This window comes from Canis lupus, chromosome 10, assembly GCF_048164855.1.
Source record: "Canis lupus baileyi chromosome 10, mCanLup2.hap1, whole genome shotgun sequence".
NCBI classification, from domain to species: domain Eukaryota; kingdom Metazoa; phylum Chordata; class Mammalia; order Carnivora; family Canidae; genus Canis; species Canis lupus.
Window position 1 is genome coordinate 27,798,791 of NC_132847.1, and position 24,462 is coordinate 27,823,252.

The following is a 24,462-nucleotide window of genomic DNA, read 5'->3' on the forward strand; positions in this document are numbered from 1 at the left end:
GAGTCCCACATCAGGCTCCCTGCATGGAGCCTGCTTCTCTCTCTGCCTATGTCTCTGCCTCTCTCTCTCTGTGCCTCTCATGGAGAAATAAATAAAATCTTTAAAAATAAATAAATAAAAAATAAAAATCAGATTCAACAGGAGAGATGAAGATGTGAATACAGAGGTGACCAGAGAAAACGAGATGTTGACAAAAATGGGTAATGAATTTCAAGATATCTAGTGGATAACAAAAGTAAAAATAAAGGTCAATACAGGTGAGAATGTTAATACCCAGCAAACTCACAAAAGTAATCAAGAAAGAGAAGGCAGAGGAGTACTGAAATTCACCAGGGACAGCGGGAAAGAAATCTGGAAATTGGAGGCCAACAAACAGAGACAAGACTCGATGACAGGACAGTAGCCAAATGGCTAAAACTGAAATGGTGAAACTTTAGTGGGAAAAGTATAACTGAGGAAACCAGAGAACCAATAAAGTGTAGGATAAGGGGGTGCAGGGTCAGGAGTAAGGGAAACACTCATTTTATAAAGAGAAAGAACTAACACAAATCTGCTAAGGAGACTCCAAGGCTGATGATGCAAGGAAGAGAGGACAGAACAGAATCCTATTCCAGGGACCCATCATAACAGAACATAATTGTGGCATGGCTGATGGCACATGTACATTCTCTATTGTACCAGGCACAGGTCCACGGCCCCTGCAAACTGTGGATAATTCACACAAAGTACTGCATTCAGTGAGAACCTACCATCCCATATAATTGCATAATAATGCATACATATGCAGATGAGAATGTGAGTTACTGAAGATGGATACAGAACATGAAAAAGATGGGAGACAGGGATGTGAACAGCAAAAGCCAGGGCTCCCTGGGGCAAGCAGACCAGCTTCTTAATAATTTAACTCCTGACAGTTAAAAGGTGAAGGTTACAAATAGGGAGATGTGATAAACAAAAGTAGCCAGCTGGTAGTTTGACCGAGAGGCCGAAGTACTTCTTACTTTAAAAAATAAAACCAAAATCAGATTACAGAAGGCTGCATGGCCTCTGAAATTCCCAAGGCCTTTCTGAGACTTCCCACACACAGAAGTATAATGACTTGTCCGGGACTCCCAAGATGCCTGGTAGGTCAGACTGTAGACAGATACACACAGGTGCCCTCGTGAGATGGTATCAGGTCAGGGAAAGGCCAGTGACAGTAACTGACTAGAAGAAGAAGAAAGGAGGTGAAACGGAGAGAGAGAAGGTAGGAGGGGGGACATGGAGAATGGGGGGGAAGGGGCAGTGAGATGGGGAAGCAGGGAAGAAAGGAAAGAAATCATAAAAAGATGAAGCTGCCAAAGGCATCAGACCCCTATCTCTCTATCTCTGCATATTCTCTTATGCAAGAATGTGACCTGCCTTATACAAAGGCAACAAACAGCAGAAAATGAATGTCTGTGACCCCCTAAATTAGTGTGAATAATACTTAAATAAGGGAACAGACTATTTCAGAGGCCGTGTAACATTCAGTGGCCATGTCAATTACATTTATGTTAACTCTTTTCTTCTTGATCTTGGAATAATTGCTTCACAGTTAACACCAGGGAAGTTATCTCTTTATCTACAGAAATGTGTGTGGAGGCTTTATTAAGCAATTAACCCAAGTAGACAAATAAACACCTTTGTGAAGCATCAAGAATAGCACGAAGAGATATCTGCAGTAGAACATAAGCAGAAAAGAAAATCAGGAAAATACAGGTTTGTACTGTGAAAACAGAAGTAGAAGTTGCCTTACAGTGAAAACTCATAGTAAAAAGGAGCATGATGATGTTACACCCCTTCTCATAGACAGGTGCTTTACAAGCTTTTTCACAAGATTTGTATGTTATTTCATATTCACTCAATGTTATGAAATGCAGAAAATAGCTATCATTGCTTTTAGTTAACAGTTGAAAAAGTGAGGCTTAAAAAGGTGAAATCGCTTGCTCATGGATAGTCGGTAAATAACAGACACTGGACTTGAACCTGGATTTTCTGATGCCTGGTGCACTGGTCTGTCTGGTCCTCCCACATACTCAAATATTGGGCTGGATGAGCAGTCCATAAGCAGAAAACTAGAAGGAATGATGTCTAAAATAAACACTCCCAAGTCCTGGGACTCCATGATTCTGCCATGCTCGCTATCCCTTGAATGCCCTCTGGACAAAGAGCAAGCTCATCCAATCACACAGTGTGTGTGTACACATGTGGTATGTGTGTACACACCTGTATGCTATGGGCAGGTAGGGAGCTGCAAAACCAACACTTAGGACATTAGCAGTAAATAATATCAGACTGCCTCCCTGCACAGAAATAATTACCTTGCACTAAGTTCCTCTTTGCATAAAGCCTGACATTTTCATGATGTTTAGGGAGCCTGCTTTTGGCTTCCAAAAGCTCTGGCGCCATACCATGCTGCCACTGTAATTGCCCTCCAGTGAGCCATCAAAAGCCCATATAGAACATTTTGGATACAGCAGTTTGCCTGCCACCAAAACACTAAGTTGCGATATTTTATATTTATCTCTATTTAATTTTAGTGATGCCACATAAATGTTAACACGGTCTTACGCTAATACAGTCACAAAAAAGTCTTAATAACACCATACACTGGCACACCCCTAGGTGAGTTATGGCCTGTTGGGCAGGCCTAATGCATGCTCCTCAAGTCACTTAGTTAGTCCTCTTTAAATAAGATGTAACATGAAGATGTTACAGTTTCCCCCAAGAAATGTGTTTCCAGAAGCAACAGCAAGGGATACATAGGACAATTTGCTCATGCTGAAAGAGGAAAGAAGGTACTTGGGATGACAGGAAAGAATTCCAAAAAGAGTCTGAGGAGAGAGGTTAATAATGTATGATTTAGTTATATCACGGCTTGAGAAACAAAGAGTGAGCTTCTCTAAGTTCTCAAGCCTCTAAAGCCACAAGGGTAAGACTTCTCTCTAGTGCTGAAATCACAGCTAACTATGACAAACTCAGCGATTCTCCACCCCTTCAGGAGATGCACAAGCAAACATCTCCTCAGGTCTCCTGAGGGATGGTCCAGGTCTGGTAGGTGAGACCAAGGTAGGCAGAGTGCCCTGGAAGCCACACCCTTGACTGTCAAAAACAACCACAGGATAACCAGGGCTTGAAGAAGAAAGAAGGTTGGTGATAAGGGGCACAGAGGCCAGCAAGGCCCCTCCTGGAACAGCTCTTCCAGCCTTACCAGATTTGCCCCTCAATTTACTAAGAAAAGACCCTTTCTCACACACACACACACACACACACACACACACACACACAAAAGGCTTTCACAGTAAGAAGACTGAGATTCTGATTAAATAACAATTAGCAATGGATGAAAAGCAAAGGAAATCTTTTCAAAATAAAACCCAGAATGGCAAAAATGTTTACAGTAGCCTTTCTTCTACAACATGTTAATCCTTACACACAAGCAGAGCAACCCCTAATAGCTACCACCCATGATCCTCTACCAACAATCAGAATACTGGTTCCTATTTTAGAGACACAAATAGTCCTAAGAACAGATTTTCAAAAAAGAAATGAACTAGAGCTCCAATGGGTCAACTGTAGCTTGAAGACATCTTGACTTGTTTAGTGGAATGATGTCATGCCCACACATCTTTCCGCACCCACTCTTTAGAGATGCTGTCTCCCCACTCTTCTAGCATAAGCCAGACTAACTAAAATTTAAACAAATTCCAACCCAGAGAGTACCAGACAATACTGACTGGTACCAGACAATAAGGAGAAAGCATATTCCCCTCAAAAGTCCTTCCTCAGTCAGGTTCACATTATACTCACCACCAGATGTAGCTTCACTGCGAAAGGATCAACTCTTAGAATTCATTCCCTCCCACTCAACCAGCTATGGGTGGTCTAACTTTGTATTAGCTCTTAATACAACAGAGAACGTGACCTAAAATACAGTATTAAATGTCCCTAAGATGAGAGGGAACAGAGAGTTATGAATGGTAACGACATGATGAAAATTTGTATCTACTTCAGTAAGGGCAGAATCAAATTCTTAGTTTCATTAGGATTACACTGAAGTATAGATAGAGATGTACAAGAGTTGAAGTGTAACCTTCTTCCAGGCCAATCGGGCCAAAAGTAAAGCTAGACTTCACCTGAGGGGCCCTAACAGTCCTGGCCAATGGGATGCCCATCCATGTTGCTTACCTGGAAAAGGCAGCCCCCAGCACAAACGCAGCATACTCCTTCACCAGGGGCTCTGTGCTGTTCAGCCCATTGATCACCACTTGAAGGCCACCGAAGGAAAGCAGGTCCTGTGCATTATCCATCTGCAACAAAGGCACAGCTTAGTATAGTACAGTCATCAAGGAAAGAAGAGCCCTTTTTATTGTCTTTATTTGAGGACTATTCAAAAAAAAAAAACACTAAAAAGCCAAGTAAAAAGAAAGGGTGGCCATTCTTACCAACTAGAAAAGATCTGTAAAAACAAATTAAATTCTTAAATTTGAGATTTCTAATTCATTTTATCTCACATGATTTATGAGCATCTATGTGGGAAATGGCAGAAATGGCAAAAATGGCACCTAGCTATGGCTTATGCCAAACATGCCCTGGAAAATTCTAACACCATAACGAATCACAAGCTGTTAACACAAAGATCTGGCATCATCAGGACTACTAAATGGTGCCATGCTTTCTGTTCATGCCCAGTCCCAATGTGGGCAGTGGAAGCAGCAGACACTAAAAGAAATCCTCTCTCTTCCTCACTTCATCTTCTAAGGCTCTCTTCCTCTAAATCCTCTAAGAGTGACTGATTCTGAGAACATTCATAATAAATCTGCACAGAACTCTTTCTCTCAAAGGCTGTACTCTAGGCTTTTGTTACTGGCTAGTGGCTGTTATTGATAGTGCATAACATTTCCATAATCAAATACAATTCTATCAAACAGCACTGGTCTAAGCTACCCTTTAAGGTCCCAAACCCCAAGTCTAGACTATTTCTCTTTTATTCTATAGGGAATCTCATTCCCCAGGCTTCCTTAGTATCCTGGAATAAGAAAACTTAATTTGCTCAGAAAGGTCACTGGATTCTATTTTCTCCATGCAGTAACTATAGTCTGCCTTGGAAATACCTCTGTTGCTACAAAGGCTGCCTCTTGCCCACTGGCTGATCCCACTCTACAAATCATCAGGAAAATGCAGACAGCTGGCCTAACAATGGCACTGCTATCCACCTCTTTCCTCCAGATGCCTCCATTTCCTACTTGCCTATGCCCTTCCAAACTAGACAAAGACCGTAATAGAGAAATTGAGTTTGAAGGCCTTTGACTCTACCTGTTTCTGGGTGGACCTAGACTGTTTTTACCCTTAGAAGATCATTTTTATATATTCTGATATAAACTCCACAAGAAAGGGTTTTTTTCTGTCCATTGTTGCAGGTCTAGTGATTAGAAGAATGCTAAGCATATACTAGGTGCTCAATAAATAATTGTTAAACCAATGAACAAATATGATCAGAAAAAAATGTTACTAAAATAAACTCCACTGTGAGTAAAAAAGGCAACCTGAGGCATCTGTGACAACAAAGTGGATGGGTCCCTGGTTCCAGAGACCTGAAGAGAAGGCCAATCTCTTCACGGTCCTGAAGCAAACTGGGGTCTACTCTGCCACAAGGGCCCCCAAGTCAGGGCTGGGATTTTTCTGCCTCAATGTGTCCTTGTGAAGAGGAGTTATTACTGGACCACAGGCCAGCCAACTAGGGAGACTCAGAGCTGGGTGTCTGGCTGACATAAGTTCAAATAATACTTCATGAGCCTTTCTTTTTTACACACTCTAGTTTTAAAATCTAAGAACTCACTGTCTCTTTTTTATCCTCCCTCCTCCAAGTTTTATGGATAACAAAGCCATGGCTCAGAGTCCTGCTGTTCAATGCCTGGGGTGGCTACTTGTCAAAGCCGGCAGGAGTTCCTAACAGAGCAGCTGCCAGTCTAACACTATGCCAAAGCAATATAGCCCAGAATCACAGAAGTTCTGTTGCAGATGCAGTTTGTTATTACAAAGACAATTCAGGGTGTTATAAATTCTAACATTTATAGAAGCACCTCAACCTTTTCAATGTTTTCTCATTTGTTATTTCACTGAAGATCAAGAAAAAAAAGACTCATTCTGCCCACTGTACACTCAGAAGATCAAGCTCCAAAATCTGGGGTCCTGTTCAGCATCACACAAGAGAAGGCAGGATCAGGGCCTAGGTCTTCAGCTCCTCATCTAGATCTGGGGCCACAGCTTTCCCCAGGGTGTCTTCAGGATGATGTGGGACAGGTAGACAGAAATTCAAGGTAGAGGGAGGGAGCACATGAGGAAGGACACACTAGGGAACTGTGCCAATACTCCAGAGGAAAAGAGAGAACCAGAGCACTGGCCGGATAATGAGAAAACAGGAAACAGAGAAAGGGACAAACTGTGGTAAATAATTGAGATGACGTTAGGAAAGGCCAACAAGAGTACCCAGGGTACCTGGGGCAGGAAGAGGCTGCACCTTGTAAGTAACTCACAACCGTTTTCCAAACACATGGTTTAACTTTCCACAAATCCTGTTTAATAATTCCAATATGGCTGGGACATCTGGGTGGCTCAGTTGATTAAGCATCCGACTCTTGATTTTGGCTAAGGTCGTGATCTCAGGGTTGTGGGATCAAGTCCCGCATTGGGCTCCATGCTCAATGGAGAGTCTGCTGGAGATTCTCTATCCCTCTGCCCCTCACACCTCCCATGGGCGCATGCACACACACTCTAAAAAAAAATTTTTTAAAGATTTTATTGATTTTATTTAGTTATTTATTTATGAGAGACACAAAGGGGGGTGGGGAGAAAAGCAGAGACACAGGCAAAGGGAGAAGCAGGCTCCATACAGGCAGCCTCACGTGGGACTTGATCCTGGGTCTCCGGGATCATGCCCTGGGCTGAAGGCGACACTAAACCACCGAGCCACCTGGGCTGCCCCCCAAAAAAAATTTTTTTAAAGATAATTCCAATATGGCTGCGAGAAAATTTGGGCAGATTCAGTTTGGGTCTTTGAAGCCCATGGCAAAAGAAGTTCCATCTTCCTCAAAGCTAGCATTAAATTTCCTAAATTCCCCCATCACAACTAGAATTAAAGGTTAAGCCAGGTCTTCTTTAATTCCCCTGTGAAATCACAACCCAACACTGTTGCATGATAGCCTGACACACCAGCCCAAAGCAAGGGCCATGTGTTTCCAATCCAAAGGCTAATGACTCAGAACATATATGACTCTTCTGCTAAAGAGAAGTTTGGCCTCACCAGGGAACAGGTTCTTGGTCTGACCTCAGATTGAGTTAGGTGACACCCAAGAAACTTTACTCCACCTAGTAACCCGTAAAAGCAAAATAGGATGTCACCCTAGAGATAACACTGCCAGATAACAGGCAGACTTGCATAAAACAAAATTCTGTCAGGGCCCTACCAGCCTCCTGTGCATTCACTCCCCTCTAGGAATGATCAGCACTCCAGTCATTTTGGCCTTTTATGCTCAATTAAAGGGAGAGCCTACAGAAACCTGATACCTAAAGAGCCATCCAAGTATGTTAAATGAGAAAAAATAAAAGCTGCCAAGATCAGAGTAGGACGAAGTTGGCCAATAACCCCCAAGATCCTTAATCCTTTAAATACCTGTAACGGAAAAGCTGCTGGAATTCTTGTTTTTTACCCTGGAGAGCAAGACAGGAAAGAGTAAAGAGAACTCAGGCCCACTTTCTCTCTAAGAGGATCATAGACTTGCTATTTGAGTCCTGAGAAAGAGTTATGAGCAAAGAAAGAAGATGAAGAGGCCGCATCATAATTCCTGCAGATACTGTATACACTCATCCTCTCTCACCACAAAGGCTGGCAAAATCCAAAAGAAAGAAAGTCTTTTAGCCTAGTTTATAGAGAACAAGGACGCAGTCATGTGTGGGAGGATGCTGAAGATCTGTGTCTTGATGAGGATCTCAAACAAGCTTTTGATTATGATTACACAGTCTTCCTGGGCCACCATCATCCCTAGTATGAATTACAGCAAAAGCCTCTTATCTGGTTTCCGTGCTTCTACCCACACCCCCTGCCTCCAGTCTAATTCCCAACAAAGCAGGCAGAGGGATCCTTTAAAAATAAGTCAGAGCATGTTGTTCTTCTGCTCAACAGCCTCTAATAATGTCCAGTTTCATATTCTCTTTTCCATGGTCAACAAGGTGGTCCATGAACTTCCTCCCATCTTCATCTACATCCCTCTCTCCTCTTTTAGCTCCAACCACACTGACTTGCCCTGATCCCACCAACACACTAGTCATGTTCCCACCTTAGGGCTTTAGTATTTGCTGTTTCTCCTGCCTGAGATGCACCTTCCCAACAATGCCAATCCTCACTCTGAACTACTTTTTATTTTCCCATAGTATTTGTCAACTTTAAACACACTGTCTATAATTTACTTATTATTTATGTTTATTATTTATCTGTCTCTGCTGGTAGCTAAGCTCCAATTTTGTTCACAGATGTATTTTAAGTGCCTGAAATAGTTCTTGGGACTTAACAGGCATGCAGTAAATTAATTTATTTAATAAATAAGTGAATTCTCTTGCTCCTTCTCCTTAGATCTACCTATGTCTTTTTGAGCTTCATTAAAAGATTCCAGTATCCTAGGAGACAGAGTGACCAAAAGGTTAAGAGCAGTTTAGGGTCAGACAGACCTTGTTGTAAATCCCAGCTCTACCACTCACTAACTGGGTGACTTTGGGCAATATTAGGTGTGACCTGTGTCTTATTTGCCTCAGTGATACAATGGAACTTGTAACAGCGCCCACTCATAAGGCAGCTATGGAAGTCAATGAATTAGTACGTACAAATTAGTGCGTACAAAGTACTTGAATAAGTGCTTTGTATATGAGAATGCTCAATAAATATTAACTATTATAATTATGGCACAAGTGTGATCAGTCTTTTCCCTGCTGCAAACTCTCCAAGGGGGTCTTAAAATCAAGGATAAAATCATAAAGAGCATGATATTCCCAATTCCACCTCTCTGAATCTCTAACCTTTTCACTTTATCTATGCTACCCTCTCCAGTATTTCCCAGGTCCTTAATCTCTCCAAGCTCTTCTCAACCTCAAAATCTTTGCACATGCTGTTTCCTCTGCCTATAGTACTCTGATTCAAGGGTTGGCAAACTTTCTCCAAAGGGCCTGATAGTAATTATTTATGGTTTTGTCAGCCACAAGATTTCTGTCACAACTCTTCAACTTCTGCACTGCTAGCATAAAAATAGCCCAAAACAACAATACATAAGGAAACAGATGTAGCTGTGCCCCAATAAAACTTGATCTACAAAAGCCTTTCTCAATACCCCTGATTAGGCTAAATTCCCCTGTTATATACTCCCAGACTACTTTCTGGAGCCCTTATCACAACCTCAAGTTCAAGTTATCTCATTATTATATTGTTACTTGCTCGTTATTCAATTGTTCATTATTTAATTATTCCCTCTTTCAGACTATAAGCTACATGAAACAGGGACCATGGCTGTTTTGCCCCTATTGTATAATTGGTGTTGAAAAACTAATGGAGTTAAGACTACAAATGAAAAAAAGATTAGAAACAAAACAAAACAAAACAAAAAAACAAAAAAAAAGAAAAAAAGATTAGCCTTTTCTTCTAGAATGTATCTTATAGCTATTGGCCTAGGTTAAAACTACTATAAGCCCTGAGAGATAAGTAAAGATGTTGATGCTATTTTCTTAGGATTTAGGGCAGGCAGGTTTGTTGCTGAAGATGTTACTTAAAAGTCAGATTTATGGAAAAAAAATACTATACCTGATGGACATAATATTCAAGATCAAAGAGAGCAGCAATCTTCTCTTCTAGGCTAGAGCTGGAACTATTGAACTTGTTGATCAGCCGTACCATGATCTGCATGTCAGTCTCAATGACAACATTTAGCTCCTCAAAGTCCTTCTTCAGCTCCTCAATGGGGCGAAAGAGTCGTTTAACCTTGGCCTGTCTTGCCTAAGAAGATAATTGAAGTAAAGAGATAATTAGATCAATTGGAGATATCTCCCCAGGACACTTGTCGTTTACCATGAATGCCCATTCTCGCAGAGCTGCTGCTCCAGGATTCAAAACCTTTCATCTGTACTATCAAAAAATTCCCCAACAGGAATGCCTCATCTTATTGCACTTCATTTTGTCACACATAGAGATGTTATGTTTTTTACAAATTGGAGGTTTATGGAAACCTGCATTTAGCTACTCTACCAGCACCATTTTTCCAACAGCATTTGCTCACTCTGTGTCACATTTGGTAATTCTTGCAATATTTCAAATTTTTTCATTATTATTATATTTGTTATGGTGGTCTGTGATCAGTGGTATCTTATGTTACTATTGTAATTGTTTTGGGTGCTACAAACCACACCCATGTGAGACAGTGACTTAACTGATAAATGTTGTGTGCTGACTGTTCCACTGATAGGCAATTAATTCCCTCCTCTCTCTGCTTCTCCTTGGGCCTATATTTCCTGAGACACAGTGATACTGAAATTAGGCCAAGTAATAACCCTATAATGACCTCTTAAGTGTTCAAGTGAAAGAAGGAGTCTCATGTCTCACTTTAAAGCTAGAGATGACTAGGCTTAGTGAGGCTGGCATGTCAAAAGCTGAGATACCAAAAGACAAGACTCTTTTTTTTTTTTTTTTAAGATTTTATTTATTTATTCATGAGAGAGAGAGAGAGAGAGAGAGGCAGAGACACAGGAAGAGGGAGAAGCAGGCTCTATGCAGGGAGCCTGACGTGGGACTCGATCCCAGGTCTCCAGGATCAGGCCCTGGGCTGAAGGTGCTGCTAAACCTCTGAGCCCCCCAGGCAGCCCAAGACAGGACTCTTGTGCCAGTTAGCCAAATTATAGATGCAGAGTTCCTGATGGAAACTGAAAGTACTACTCCAGTGAACACACAAGTGATAAGAAAGCAAAACAGTGGCACTGCTAATATGGAGAAAGTTTTAGGGGTCTGGATAGAAGATCAAACCAGCCATAACATTTCCTTAAACCAAAGCCTAATCCAGAGCAAGGCCCTAAAATCTCTCCAATTCTATGAAAGCTGCAGGTAAGGAACCTGCAGAAGAAAAGTCTGAAGCTAGCAGAGGTTGATTCATGAGGTTTAAGAAAACAAGTCATCTCCGTAACATTAAAGTGCAAGGTGAAGCAGCAAGTGCTGATATGCAAGCTGCAGTAAGTTATCTGGAAGATCTAGCTAATTCATGAAGGTGGCTACACTCAGCAACAGATGTTCAATATAGATGAAATATCCCTCTATTGGAAGATACCATCTAAGACATACAGAGCTAGGAAAGAGAAGTCAATGCCGGGCTTCAAAGCACAGGCTGATTTTCTTGTTAGGGCCTAATGCAGCTGCTGACTTTAAGCTGAAACCAATGTTTACTTACTATTCCAAAAATCATACAGCCCATAAGAATTAAGCTTAATCTACTTGGCCTGTCCACTATAAATGGAACAACAAAGCCTGGATCACAGCATGCCTATTTAAACATGGTTTACTAAATATGGTAAGATCAATGTTGAGACCTACTGTCAGAAAAAAAATTTTTCCCCCAAAATATTACTGCTTATGGACAATGAATGCACTTCGTCACCCAAGAGCACTAAGGAGATGTATGAGATTAATGTTATTTTCATGCCTGCTAACATAACATCTATTCTGCATCCCATGGATCAAGGAGTCATTTTGACTTTCAAATCTTATTTATAATATAACAAGAAAATACATTTCATTAGGCTATAATTGGCATAGATAGTGATTCCTTTAATGGATTTGAGCAAAGTAAACTAAAAACCTGTTGAGAACTATTCACCATTCTAGATACCATTATGAACATAATGGGGGCACCCTGGGTGGCTCAGCGGTTTAGCGCCGCCTTCAGCCCAGGGCCTGATCCTGGAGACCTGGGATCGAGTCCCACATCAGGCTCCCTGCATGGAGCCTGCTTCTCTCTCTGCCTGTGTCTCTGCCTCTCTCTCTCCCTGTGTCTCTCATGAATAAATAAATAAAATCTTAAAAAAAAAAAAAAAGAACATAATAGGAAGAGGTCCAACTATCAACATGCATAGGAGTTTGGAAGAAGTCAATTTAGCACTCATGGATGATTGTGATGAGTTCAAGTCTTCAGTGGAGAAATTAAGTGCAGATGTGGTGGAAATATCAATAAAATTAAAATTAGAAGTGGAGCCTGAGAATGTGACTCAATTATTGCAATATGATAAAACTTTAACAAATGAAAAATTGCCTCTATGGGTGAGCAAAGAAAGTAGTTTCCTGAAATGGAATCTACTCCTAGTGAACATGCTGTGAAGACTGTTCAGAGGACAACAAAGAATTTGGAATACTAGAAACTCAGTTGATGTAGTATTCTACAAGTAGAAGGGTTTGAGAGAATTGACTCCAATTTTTTTTTTTTTTAGAAATCTTATTTACTTATTCATGAGAAACACACAGACATAGGCAGAGGGAGAAGCAGGCTCCCTGTGGGGAGCCCAATATGGGACTCAATCCCAGGACCCCAGGATCATGACCTGAGCTGAAGGTAGATGCTCAGTCACTGAGCCATCCAGGTATCCCGAATTGACTCCAATTTTGAGAGAAGTTCTACTGCGGTATAATATTATCAAACAGCATCACATGCTACAGAGAAACTACTCATGAAATTGTTCAAGGTGGCAAACTTCACTGTTGTCTTAAGAAATCGCCACAGCCACATTAACGTTCAGCAACCACCACCCTCATCAGTCAAGTAACCATCAGCATTGAGGCAAGACCCTCCACAAGCAAAATGATTACAACTGACCAAAAGCTTGAGGTAGTTATAGCATTTTTTAGCAATCAAGTACTTTCTGAATTAAGGTGTGTACATTATTTTATAGACATAATATTATAGCACATTTAGTAGACTGCAGTACAGAGTAAATGTAACTCATATATGCACTAGTAAACAAAAGAATTAAACTGACTTGATTTATTGCAGTGGTCTAGAATCAAACCCATACTATCTTCAAGGCACACCTGAACCTTTTACGATGCCCACAGAAGAGAACCCTCAGTCTACCCATATAGATCTCTACCCCAAAAACACACTCAAGATTTTCCAAGGTTCACTTATCCCAGTCTGACTTCTCCTGTTCAAGAAGAATGGAAAGTCTTCTTGTTGCAATCAGAGGTCAGAGGAAGCAATGCAAGCCCACCTTTAACCCCTAACCTCAGTTGAAAAGGTTGAGATCTAAGGTGGAATAATTTATACCTTGGCTCTGTATCTTCTACCATCATTGAAGATCTTTACTTTGCCCTGCCCAATTCAGCCACATTTTAAAGAAACCGGGATATAGCAAACTGTGGGTAAAAGAGCTATCAGGGGAACAATTTGCTGATGAAAATTAAATCACTGTCATTACTGTCAATCTAACTACAGGTGTACAATTTGTTCAACTGTTTGAAGTGGCTAAATTACTGTATGTACTACACTCAAGTCTCAATTTTCTCTCAATACCTCTCCACCCTACACACATACAAAAATTTTTAAATGAATTTATGTTGGAGGTGAATAAAAGACTTTAATTAGATATTTTATACATGTGACACTCCCATTTTCTTCCCAATTTTAGAGGACAGTGCTTATAAATAGAGTCCGGAAGGTCACAGTGGTATGCGTCTCTATCTTCCAAGAAAAATTAAAAGACACGAATATTTATAAAAAGCAGAATGATGAGCAGCTGTCAGCTCCAAATTGCTCATCTATTACCTATGTATTTTCTCTCCAGTTACAAGTACTCCACAGAAACATCAACCAAAGAAATGAATCAGCCTCCCTTAAAAAAGATAAGCTTCTAGCAGAGCAATCACATCTAGGGGATGTCATATCCTGCTTCTTTGGGCTAAAACAATAGTGAAATGTTCTCCCTACACCGAGCTAAAGGACTCTGGACGGTCGCCAAAGACAGGGCAAAGAGGTCTGGGGAAGCTGAGTCACTGCCTAGAGCTGTGGGATGACAGGCAAGTGAACAGGGTAAGAAACATCTCCACCTCATGAAAGTGACATGTACTGGGCCCTCAGGGAGAGGCCCGTTTTTAAGGGGGGGAAGAAAACTTTTTATTTTGCAATAATTATAAACTCAAAGAAAGTTACAAAAATATTATAGAAAGTGCTACGTACCTTTGGTTCAGCTTACCCTGATGGTAACATCTTACATAACAACAGTACACTAATAAAACAAAGAAAATGACAAAGGTACCATAGTGTTAACTAGACTATAAGCCTTACTCCGATTTTACCAGCTTATACATGTGCACGCTTGCATGTATGTGCATATGTATTATTCTACACAATTTTATCCAATATATATATATTCATGTATCCCAGAACAATCAGGCTACTGAACTATTCCACCACCACCAAACAGCTCCACTGTGCTGACCCTTATATCTGCAACTCACACTCCCACCCACTCCTGTGCCCTGGCAACCACTAATTTGTTCTCTACCTCTTTAATTCTGGCATTTAGACAATGTTATAAAGGTGGAATCACAAAGTCTATAATCTTTTGAGGTAAGTTTTTTAATGAACGTAATATACTTGAGATCTATCCAAGTTACCACACATTTATTGTTAATGCTGAGTGGTATTCCATTATGGAGATGTAGAGTTTGCTTAACCATGCACCTGTTGAACATGTGAGTTGTTTCCAGGTGTTGGTTATTATGAATAAAATCACACAAATACTTGTATGAAGGTTTTGATATAAATTCAAGTTCTGATTACTCAAGATAAATGCCCACAAGTACATCTGCTGGGTCATACGTTAAACATGTTTGGTCTTATAAGAAACTGCCTATTTTCCACAAAGTGACCGTACCATTTTACATACTTAGCAACAGTGTATGTAACACACAGTTTCTCCACATCTCCACACAGTATTTAGCATTATCACCACTTTTGTTTTAGGTATTTTAACAGTTGTATAGTGATAGTTCATTGTAGATTTAATTTGCATTTCTCCAAAAGCTAATGATATTTAACATCTTTTCATATGCTTATTTGCCATCCACAAATCCTTGTCAGTGAAATATTTGTCTGTTGGTTTCCTTTCTCCATTCTCTAAATACGTTATTGGTTTTTACTGTTGAGCTTTGCAAGTTCTTTATGTTCTAGATACAAGTCTTTAATCAGATACTGTCTTTGCTTTGCACAGATCTTATATCCATCAAGTTCAAATACTATAGCTTCAGTAACCCTGTTCTCCCAACACTACTCAAGTTTCAGTTACTACAAATTTCATTTAACTGTAACTGCATAAAGTACAAACTTTGCCACTGGGTCTTTAGTCCACAACTCACTAATGTAACATAAATGTTTATGATGAGGAGTGGCTGGTCATAACACTTCTTTCCAAGTCCATCCGATGGGTCACTGCAAATTCATCACTCAGTTCATATACAGATGTCAAGTGTGTAGTTGTAGGATTTCCTCATCCTCCAATGACAAACTCAAGTAACATTTTATAAAAATGGATAATCAAAAGAAAAGTGGCCAAGAAAAATGAAAGTACAGTAAAAAAAACTAACAGTGATAACTCTGACAGTGAAATTCATATTGAATGTATATGGAACTACAGAAGATGTAATTTTTGCTTCAATTATCAAACATTACTTTCCTTTTTTAAAAAATTTATTTATTCATGAGACACACACACACACAGAGGCAGAGACACAGGCAGAGGGAGAAGCAGGCTCCCTTCAGGGAGCCTGATGTGGGACTTGATCCCAGGACCAGGGATCACAATGCCTTGAGCTGAAACAGATGCACTGCTAGGCCACTCAAGCGTCCCTGGTCTTAGTAGTTTCAAATGAAAAATGCACTGTCAATCATTGTCCCTAAGGTAGCATGTTGTTTCTGACTGTTTTCAACATTTTTTCTGTATTTACTTTTCAGAGGTTGACTGTTAAGAGTTATGGTGTTGATTTCTCCAGAGAAATCCTACTTTCATCCTACTGAAAATTCAGTTTCATGGATCTATTTATTTATGCCCTTCACCATATTTGGGGATTCTTCCATCTTTATTTCTTAGTGTATTTTTTCATTATTTTTCAGTAGTCTTTCTCCCTTCCTAAGACACCAATGACAGAAACGTTAACTATTTTGTTATAATCTCACAGGTCCCTAACCATTTTTTTTTCCTATTTATTTAGATTTTATAGTCATTTTTATCTCTCTTCAAGTTTACTGGTTCTTCTCTTTCCCTGCTGAGCCCTATTCAGTGATTTTCAAACATTTTTAGTTGTATTTTTTGAGTTCTAAAAATTCCACTTGATTTTTTATATCATCTACTTCTTTGCTGAAGTTGTCATTTTTTCTAGTGTTCATAATCATTTGCTGAAGCATTTTTATAACTGCTTTAAAATCCTTGTTAGGTAATTCAATTTCTGTGTCATCTCACTGTTGGCATCTGTTAACTATCTTTCCTAGTTCAAGATTTGATTTTTTGTATCCTGGACATTGTGGGTGTCAAGTTTTAAGATTCTGAAATCTACTACCTCTTCCTTTTCAGCAAGCAGTTAAAATGTTTTTTTTTTTTTATATAGATTTTATTTATTTATTCATGAGACACAGAGAGAGAGAGGCAGAGACACAGGCAGAGGAAGAAACAGGCTCCATGCAGGGAGCCCAAAATGGGACTCGATCCTGGGTCTCCAGGATCACGCCCTGGGCCAAAGGCGGCGCTAAACCTCTAAGCCACTGGGCCTGCCCAAATGTTTATGTTTAATACACTGGTCCTTGTCTTGCTATGATTCTAAGACAGTTTAGTTTCCAGACCCTTTGCAGAGTTGTTTTAGTCTGTTTCCTTTATATCCTATCAAAGGCTCATCTAGAAACCTGGCAATATTCCACACTGTGTTTCAGTTCCCAAGTCTTCTGCTGTGTTAATTCTAGTCAGTTTCTCACGTGGGTCACCAGAGAGCAAGCCCAAGACTTCATTTGTGAAATCCATTTCCCCAGCTCCCTTCTCTCCAAAATCCTACCATTACTCTCTAGTTAGGAGGTGGAGGAACATCAATTGTCACCACTGGACTCTCTACAATAGGCAAGATGTCCTTCCTTGGCCTCTTATCACCTGGTAGGGGAACTGAAACACTGCTTCATTACTGCTGGTGTGAGGGTGGAAGTTCAGACTCCTCACTTACTCTCACTGACAACTCCATGGAGTGGGGAGCAAACTGATGCCTCACTATCTCAGTGCCATCAAGCATAAGGTCAGACTACAGACCCTCCAACACCACCACCTCTCACTCACCAACACACACACAATGGCATCACCTCTGCTCCACGTGAAAAACCACCTTGGTAGTGTCAGGTAGGGGAAGACATTCAAATATCCTTCTTGGCCTCTACCACCACCATCCCAACAGAAGCAACAGCCTTCTACTCCCATATGGAGGGTAGAAAATCAGGCTCTACACTTGGTGTCTGCGGGTACCACACCAGGAGGAGAAACAGAGAATAATCTCCTACCATTGGGCAGAGGATAGAAATTCCAGCTCTCTGTTCAATACTCACTGATGCCACCTTGGTCAAGTAACAGAATACTGCATCACACTGTATCACTGCCATCAATAGCATGTATTAGTTCAGCCTATCCACTTGGCTTCTGTTGATACCATTCTGGTGGAGGCATGAGGACAGCCTGCTACCACCAAGTGAGAGGTGGAAATCCAAGTTTCCCATTCAACTTCCACTGGTATTAAGGGTGGGGTGGGAGATTACCATGGTCTTTGGCTAAAGCATTGTCCAAAAGGGTTTAGTTCTATTAGGCTGCCCTTTTCCTAGTAATTTCTCTAGAAAGAGTAGGGCTTTAGGATGCCTGGGTGGCTCAGCGGTTGAGGGTCTGCCTTTGGCTCAGGGTGTGATCCCGGGATCCAGGATAGAGTCCCACATCGGGCTCCCTGCATGGAGCCTGCTTCTCCCTCTGCCTAGGTCTCTGCCCCGCCTCCCTCTCTTTCTGTGTCTCTCATGAATAAATAAATAAAATATTTAAAAAAAAAGTTGGGCTTTTTTCTATCTGTACCTGTTAGCATTTCCTAGATGTAGTCTTCTCCAATGCCCACTCTGGGATATATAAAGGGCAAAAAAATGCCCAATCATGTTATTCTTCAAGAAAGCCAGTCTGGGGATCCCTGGGTGGCGCAGTGGTTTGGCGCCTGCCTTTGGCCCAGGGCGCGATCCTGGAGACCCGGGATCGAATCCCACGTCGGGCTCCCAGTGCATGGAGCCTGCTTCTCCTTCTGCCTATGTCTCTGCCTCTCTCTCTCTCTCTCTCTCTGACTATCATAAATAAATAAAAATTAAAAAAAAAAAAAAGAAAGCCAGTCTGCTTTCTTCTTCCTATCTTTTAGAGCCCTCTTATACTTGCTTTTAATATCATCATGTCCAAGGTTTTTAGTTGTACTTAGCAGGATAAATAGTAAGAAATGAGTCTACTTTATCTTGTTCAGCATCAAAAGTTTAAGGTCATATTTTTAAATGGAGCAATTTATAGGATACAGGTGAACAACAGCTGACATAATAAAGTATCAAGCCATTTGTATGGTAATAGAGGTATAGAGAGATCAGATCCAATAGCAACAGCCCAAATCTGTTTGGCTAGATAGAGCTTTTCCACAAGGCAAGGGATTCTGGGAAGGACCAATTCATTTAAATCTAAGGTACCAACACAAACAAAAGAATTGGTGCCCTTCCCCCTAAAAAACCAAGTTACAAAAACATTCACTCAATTGATAGGATATGCCACAATATTTGACAGTATTGTCTTTATAAATAGCAAAAGCACCATCCTGTTTTTGCAAGCCACCATAAACTTGAGTTTAAATACTGATAAACATAAAATAGAAAAAAAAAAAAAACCAACATAAAATAGAATGCCATTTGCAGCCAGGAGCTTGAGACATGTCAGAAACTCCCCATGTGACTTCAAGTCAACTTATTTGCCAGTCCCAAGGGCACTGATAATGAACTGAGTCAATCCCAACAGGCTCCAAATGAAACCAGCAGAAAAACACCAGGCTCCAACACCTCAAGTGAAGAAGCCAACAATCTATACCTCATAGAAGTAAAGAAAGAGTGTATTAGTTGTATCTTCCAAATGGCAGCAGACTTAAACCAGCTTGAAAAGGGATCCTGCATTTGGGTCCTGCTCTTGGGGTCTCCTCTTGCAATGGGAGAGGATTCTTTTTATTTTTTTTATTTTTTTTTTTAATTTTTTTTTATTTTTATTTATTTATGATAGTCACAGAGAGAGAGAGGCAGAGACACAGGCAGAGGGAGAAGCAGGCTCCATGCACTGGGAGCCCGACGTGGGATTTGATCCCGGGTCTCCAGGATCGCGCCCTGGGCCAAAGGCAGGCGCCAAACCGCTGCGCCACCCAGGGATCCCGAGAGGATTCTTTTTAATTGCAAAAACCATCAACTGAAAACTTCATCTCTTGCTTTTACATTTAATACATATTTTATTTTATTTTTTCAAATTTTCATTTAAATTCTAGTTAGTTAACATACAGTGCAATATTGATTCAAGGAGCAGAATCCATCACTTACATATAACACCTAGTGCTCATCACAAGTACCCTCCTTAAGACCCATCACCCCTCTAGCCCATCCCCCACACACCTCCCTCTATCAACCCTCAGTTCGTTCTCTATCATTAAGAGTCTCTTATGGTTTGTTTCCCTCTCTTTTTCCCCCTTCCCATATGGTCATCCGTTTTGTTTCTTATATTCCACATTAGTGAAATCATATAGTATCTGTCTTTCTCTTATTTAGCATAATACACTCTAGCTCCACCCACATCACTGCAAATGGCAAGCTTTCGTTCCTTTTGATGGCTGAGTAATGTTTCACTGTGTGTGTGTACCACATCTTCTGTATCCATTCATCAGCTGATGGACATTTGGCCTCTGCAGTAATTTGGCTGTTGTTAACGCTGCTATAAACATCAAGGTGCATGTACCTCTTCAAATCAGTATTTTTGTGTCCTTTGGGTAAATAGCTAGTAATGCAATCGCTGGATCATAAAGGAATCTATTTTTAACCTTTTGAGAAACCTCCATACTGTTTTCCAGAGTGGCTGCAGCAGTTTGCATTCTCATCAACAGTGTAAAAGGGTTCCCTTTCTCCATAATCTCACCAACATTTGTTTCCTGAGCTGTCCATTTTAGCCATTCTGATAGGTGTGTGGTTAAAAATATTTTCTTAAAAGAAAACAAAGAGAAGAGATGGAGGTACAGAGTGTCTTCCACCACCCACAGAGAAGACAAGGATCAAGCCCACATGGAGCACATAGTGAGGGGATGATGAGTGAGAATGAGCCCAACCCCTGGCCACAGGAACATCAATCTCTGTTCTAAGCACGTAGGCACACATTGTTCTCCTCTGCTGGCCTCAACTTCACCAGGTGAGAGTATTTGATTTTCCGCACCCTCCTAACCTGTGGTAGGATGAAATTTTAACTATCACTTTCCTAAAACCACTGTTCCTGCTACTGCTATCCTTCTAGTTATCTTCTCATACCATATACCCTCTCCATGTTGGCAAATGTGACTACACTAAGATGCGGGAAGTCATGGAGAACATGGTCTGCATATTAACACAGCCTAATTAGGTCCTCTCTGACACCAGGAAAAAGAAAAAGGCTCATTTGTCCCAGAAACGCTTAGCTCTGAAGGATCTGAGTGATCTAAGGTTTCCTCCACTTAACATACAAACTGTCAAGAACCTGATGCTGCCCTTCCAAGATAGTGCCAGGATTCCAGGGCACTGGCAGAGAGACAGACAAAGCAAAAGAGGACTGTGAGGAGGATAAGAGGAAGAGAGAACTTAGAAAGGTCTCCAAAGTAGCCATCAGAGGAGCTTCTTTCAAGGATAGGACTCAAGTGGAAATGTAAAAAATGATGTGGGACATTCTCTGGCTATCACATCAGTTCATGATCCATCACAAGTGTAAGATTTCTTTCTGGTATAAGCCTGCACCTACAAGCCCTCCCAGACATTAGGGGCAAAGGGCTATGATTCTCTCTCTTTCTCCTTTTCATTCCCTTAGTTTGTACACAAATTTAGAACTGGAGGAAACCTCAGCCATCCTCTTGTTCTACCACTGTGTTGTACATTTAAGGAACCTGAAGCCTGGAATAGGCAATACATTTGCTACATGTTCAAAGGACAAGGACAAGGATCAAGGCTTCCTTCCCAGCCCAGCTGCTCTGTTCCTTAAGCTTGTATCTGATCCAAGTGTGAGAAGATCTGTTTTAATCTCTATACTCCTCACTCTTGTCTGTAATAATGAAGAGTATGATTATCTCTGCTTTATGCCTCATTTTCCATGTAATGCAAAGTTGCATCCTAAACAATGAAATGCTCCCAGCACTGGTATATTTTTTTAAGTAGTCTATAAAGGATTTCTTATTTGGTATTAACTGCCCTTTAAATTATTCCAGTATTATTGTCATAACCCCATGCTTATTTTAACAGCTTCAGGAAGAAGTGATTCCCATCAAGGCCATTCATTAGGCTTACTAACTCCCTGGAGAGATCACATACCTTGTCTTCCTTTGAACTCTCCACTTCTGCTCCCTCCTTGAATTTTGCCAGTGCGCTCTTGAGGTCCTGAGATGTGTAGGTGTTGGTGTTGATGTCCAGCCTGTCCAAAGATAAGGTTAGAGTCAGGACGGAAGCATCATCTTTCCCAAGAAAAAACCACTTCTCCCACCATAGGGTAGGGGGCTGGCACTCCAAAACAAAGCAAGCCAGGCCAGCTCAAACTCAGAGTGTACCACTCTAGCTTCACCTTTGGTTAGCCACAAGTCAACAGGTAGTTTTACCTTGAAGGTAGAGGAGAAAATACACAATTGAAGATGGTTCATTTCATGAAAGAGGAGGAAATGCATGGGCCAGACAGAGGCCTATCATGGACGGAGAGCTTTCAGCAAGGTACTCAGCAGAAGTAAATCTGGAATGTTTGTGCAATGCTATTCTACAGCATGTGACAAAGCAGGACCCCCTGGAGGAGAGTGGGCACAGCACCCTATTTATATTCTTCTAGTAAAGGGACCAGTCGGACCTGAGCCTCCCTTACATATACATGGCCTGATTTCACAAAGCAGCTTCCTTCACAAAAACAGGTTGGATAAATTCACACCTTAACATCAATTCCTGGGCACAGAGTAGATGCAGGAGGGATGTGTTAACCTGACCAAGGAATGAGCTTGAGATATCAAAGACTAGAAGCAAAGCCAACCATCTTCCAAAGTTGGCCTCCAAGGAGAGAGAGAAAAGCAACCAGGGCTTTACTCATTTAGTCTTTGATTCAGCCTAGAGATCCCTTGGAGCCCTGAGAAAAACACTCACCTTTTCCAAACCCCAATCCTCATAAACTAATTAATAATAGCTAATACTCCCAGTTTTTGAGCACGTAACCATGTGAGTCACTGTTCTAATCCTTTAAAATTATTTCATTCAACTGATACCACAATCCTAAGAGGCAGGGAAAAACGATCCCTATTCCAGAAAAGCATCACCCACAGCCAGTAGCATGAGGATACCACTGCCCCTTATCCCTAAGAGAGAGCTAACTATTTGAGGGTACAGCTTGAACAGATTACCCTCGCCCTCCTCTAAGACTTGGTCAGGACAAATCCCATTATGTATCTTATCTCTATTTACTGCCGTAAACTCCCACTCTTCCAGACCACTAGCCATCACCCATTCTCAGCCCAAACTATACACCCACCCAAGTGTGCACATGTGTGACTGCACACAGAGACATAAAACCACTTTCAGCTGGTATTCTTACTTCATTCTTCACTCACAAAAATAGATGCTATCATCAAGAACCCCTTCATATTCCCCTCATCAGCTCTATACACCAACTTCCACCAAATCTACATTCTCTGCTTTCCCTTCCATGGCAATGGATAACAGCATCCTTGCTCCTATTAACCTTATGTTCCAGATCCCACTTCCCTTTTCAAAAGCTTTAACTCTCATTATTATACTGCTCCCTCCTTTCTGCATCCTCAATTTCTCTCTTTGGTTGGATTATTCCTTTGAATATATCAAGACTCTTCTGACTCCAGAGTCTCTAATTATCATGCCATTTCCATGCTCTCCTTCAGAGTAAAACTTTATAAACACATTTCTTAATTCACTATTCTCATATTCGTGACTGCTACTTACACTGCTATTTGTTCTAATCTAGATTCAGTTCCCACACCCTACTAAAACTTCTCATTAAAATTACTAAAATAATTGATCATATTAATGGACTAATGGACTCTTCACTCATGTCATGCTCCTCAAGCACTCTGCAGCATTTACACAGTTCACCCTTCCCTCCTTGAAACACTCTCCTTCCTAGTTTCTTGTTACTACATTCTGCTGCTTCTTCTTCCCTTTCTTCCCTCCTTTGACTCTTTTGCTGGTTCCTCATCTCCTACCTGAATCCTATATACTGGAATGCCTTATAGTTCAATCCTGAATAATCTTCTTTATCTCCACATTTTTCCCTAGTTCTTTTAAAAAATCTGTCAGGCAAAAAAAAAAAAAAAAAGAAAAAAAGAAAATCTGTCAGGCAATGATGCCCAAATTTCTATCACTGACCCAATCTTCTCCACTGAGTATCAGCCAGACTCTGGGACAACTACCTGACACATCATGGATCTCAGATGTTCATCAGGCACCCCAAACTTACTATATCTAAAACACAGGTCTTGATGTTTCTCCTCATAAATCTGTTCCTCTCCCAATTTTTTTCTATTTCAAAAAATGGTACTTCCAAGAACCTAACTGTATTAAATGCCCAAAACAAAGCTTTATCTCAAATACCTCCCCATCACCTTCTTTAAACCCCTAAATCTAACCCCTAAATCTATATTGTAAGCAAGTCCTGCTGCACTACCTCCAAATTAAATCTCCAAACCCATCCCTCTCCATCATGACACTCTAGACTAAGCCACCGTTTTACGTCATCCACTGAAACGACACCCTAATTGTCTCTCTGTGCTTCTTCTTTTGTCCACCTTCAACCTATTCTCCATATACACAGCAACTACACTAACTTTCCTAAACTGTATTATATTAAACCACTCTCCCACCCCAAATCCTCCATTGGCTTTCCATTATATTTCTAGTTAAATCAAGACTGCTCAACATGCATCATCAAACTCCACATGATCTGACCCCTCATCAGGCTGCTCTTCAAAATCATTTATTACTCTTCCTTCTTCTCTTACTCTCTAGTCACCCTGGTCATTTTCTTGTTTTCCAAATTTGATGAAGACTTTTCCGTAACAAGCTAGAGACT

At 40.8% G+C, this 24,462-nt stretch overlaps 1 protein-coding gene across 2 annotated transcripts in view; it reads right to left on the reverse strand.

The window, feature by feature from the left end:
• Positions 1–24,462, reverse strand: part of SIL1 (SIL1 nucleotide exchange factor) — a 218,713-nt gene that overhangs the window by 64,125 nt on the left and 130,126 nt on the right. For both annotated transcript variants that reach the window (XM_072841230.1, XM_072841228.1), the window contains 3 exons: positions 21,702–21,801; positions 9,866–10,057; positions 4,210–4,331 (listed from right to left, as the gene is read on the reverse strand). In XM_072841230.1, coding sequence (XP_072697331.1) covers positions 4,210–4,331; positions 9,866–10,057; positions 21,702–21,801 — 414 coding nt within the window. The remainder of the gene's footprint in view (positions 1–4,209; positions 4,332–9,865; positions 10,058–21,701; positions 21,802–24,462) is intronic.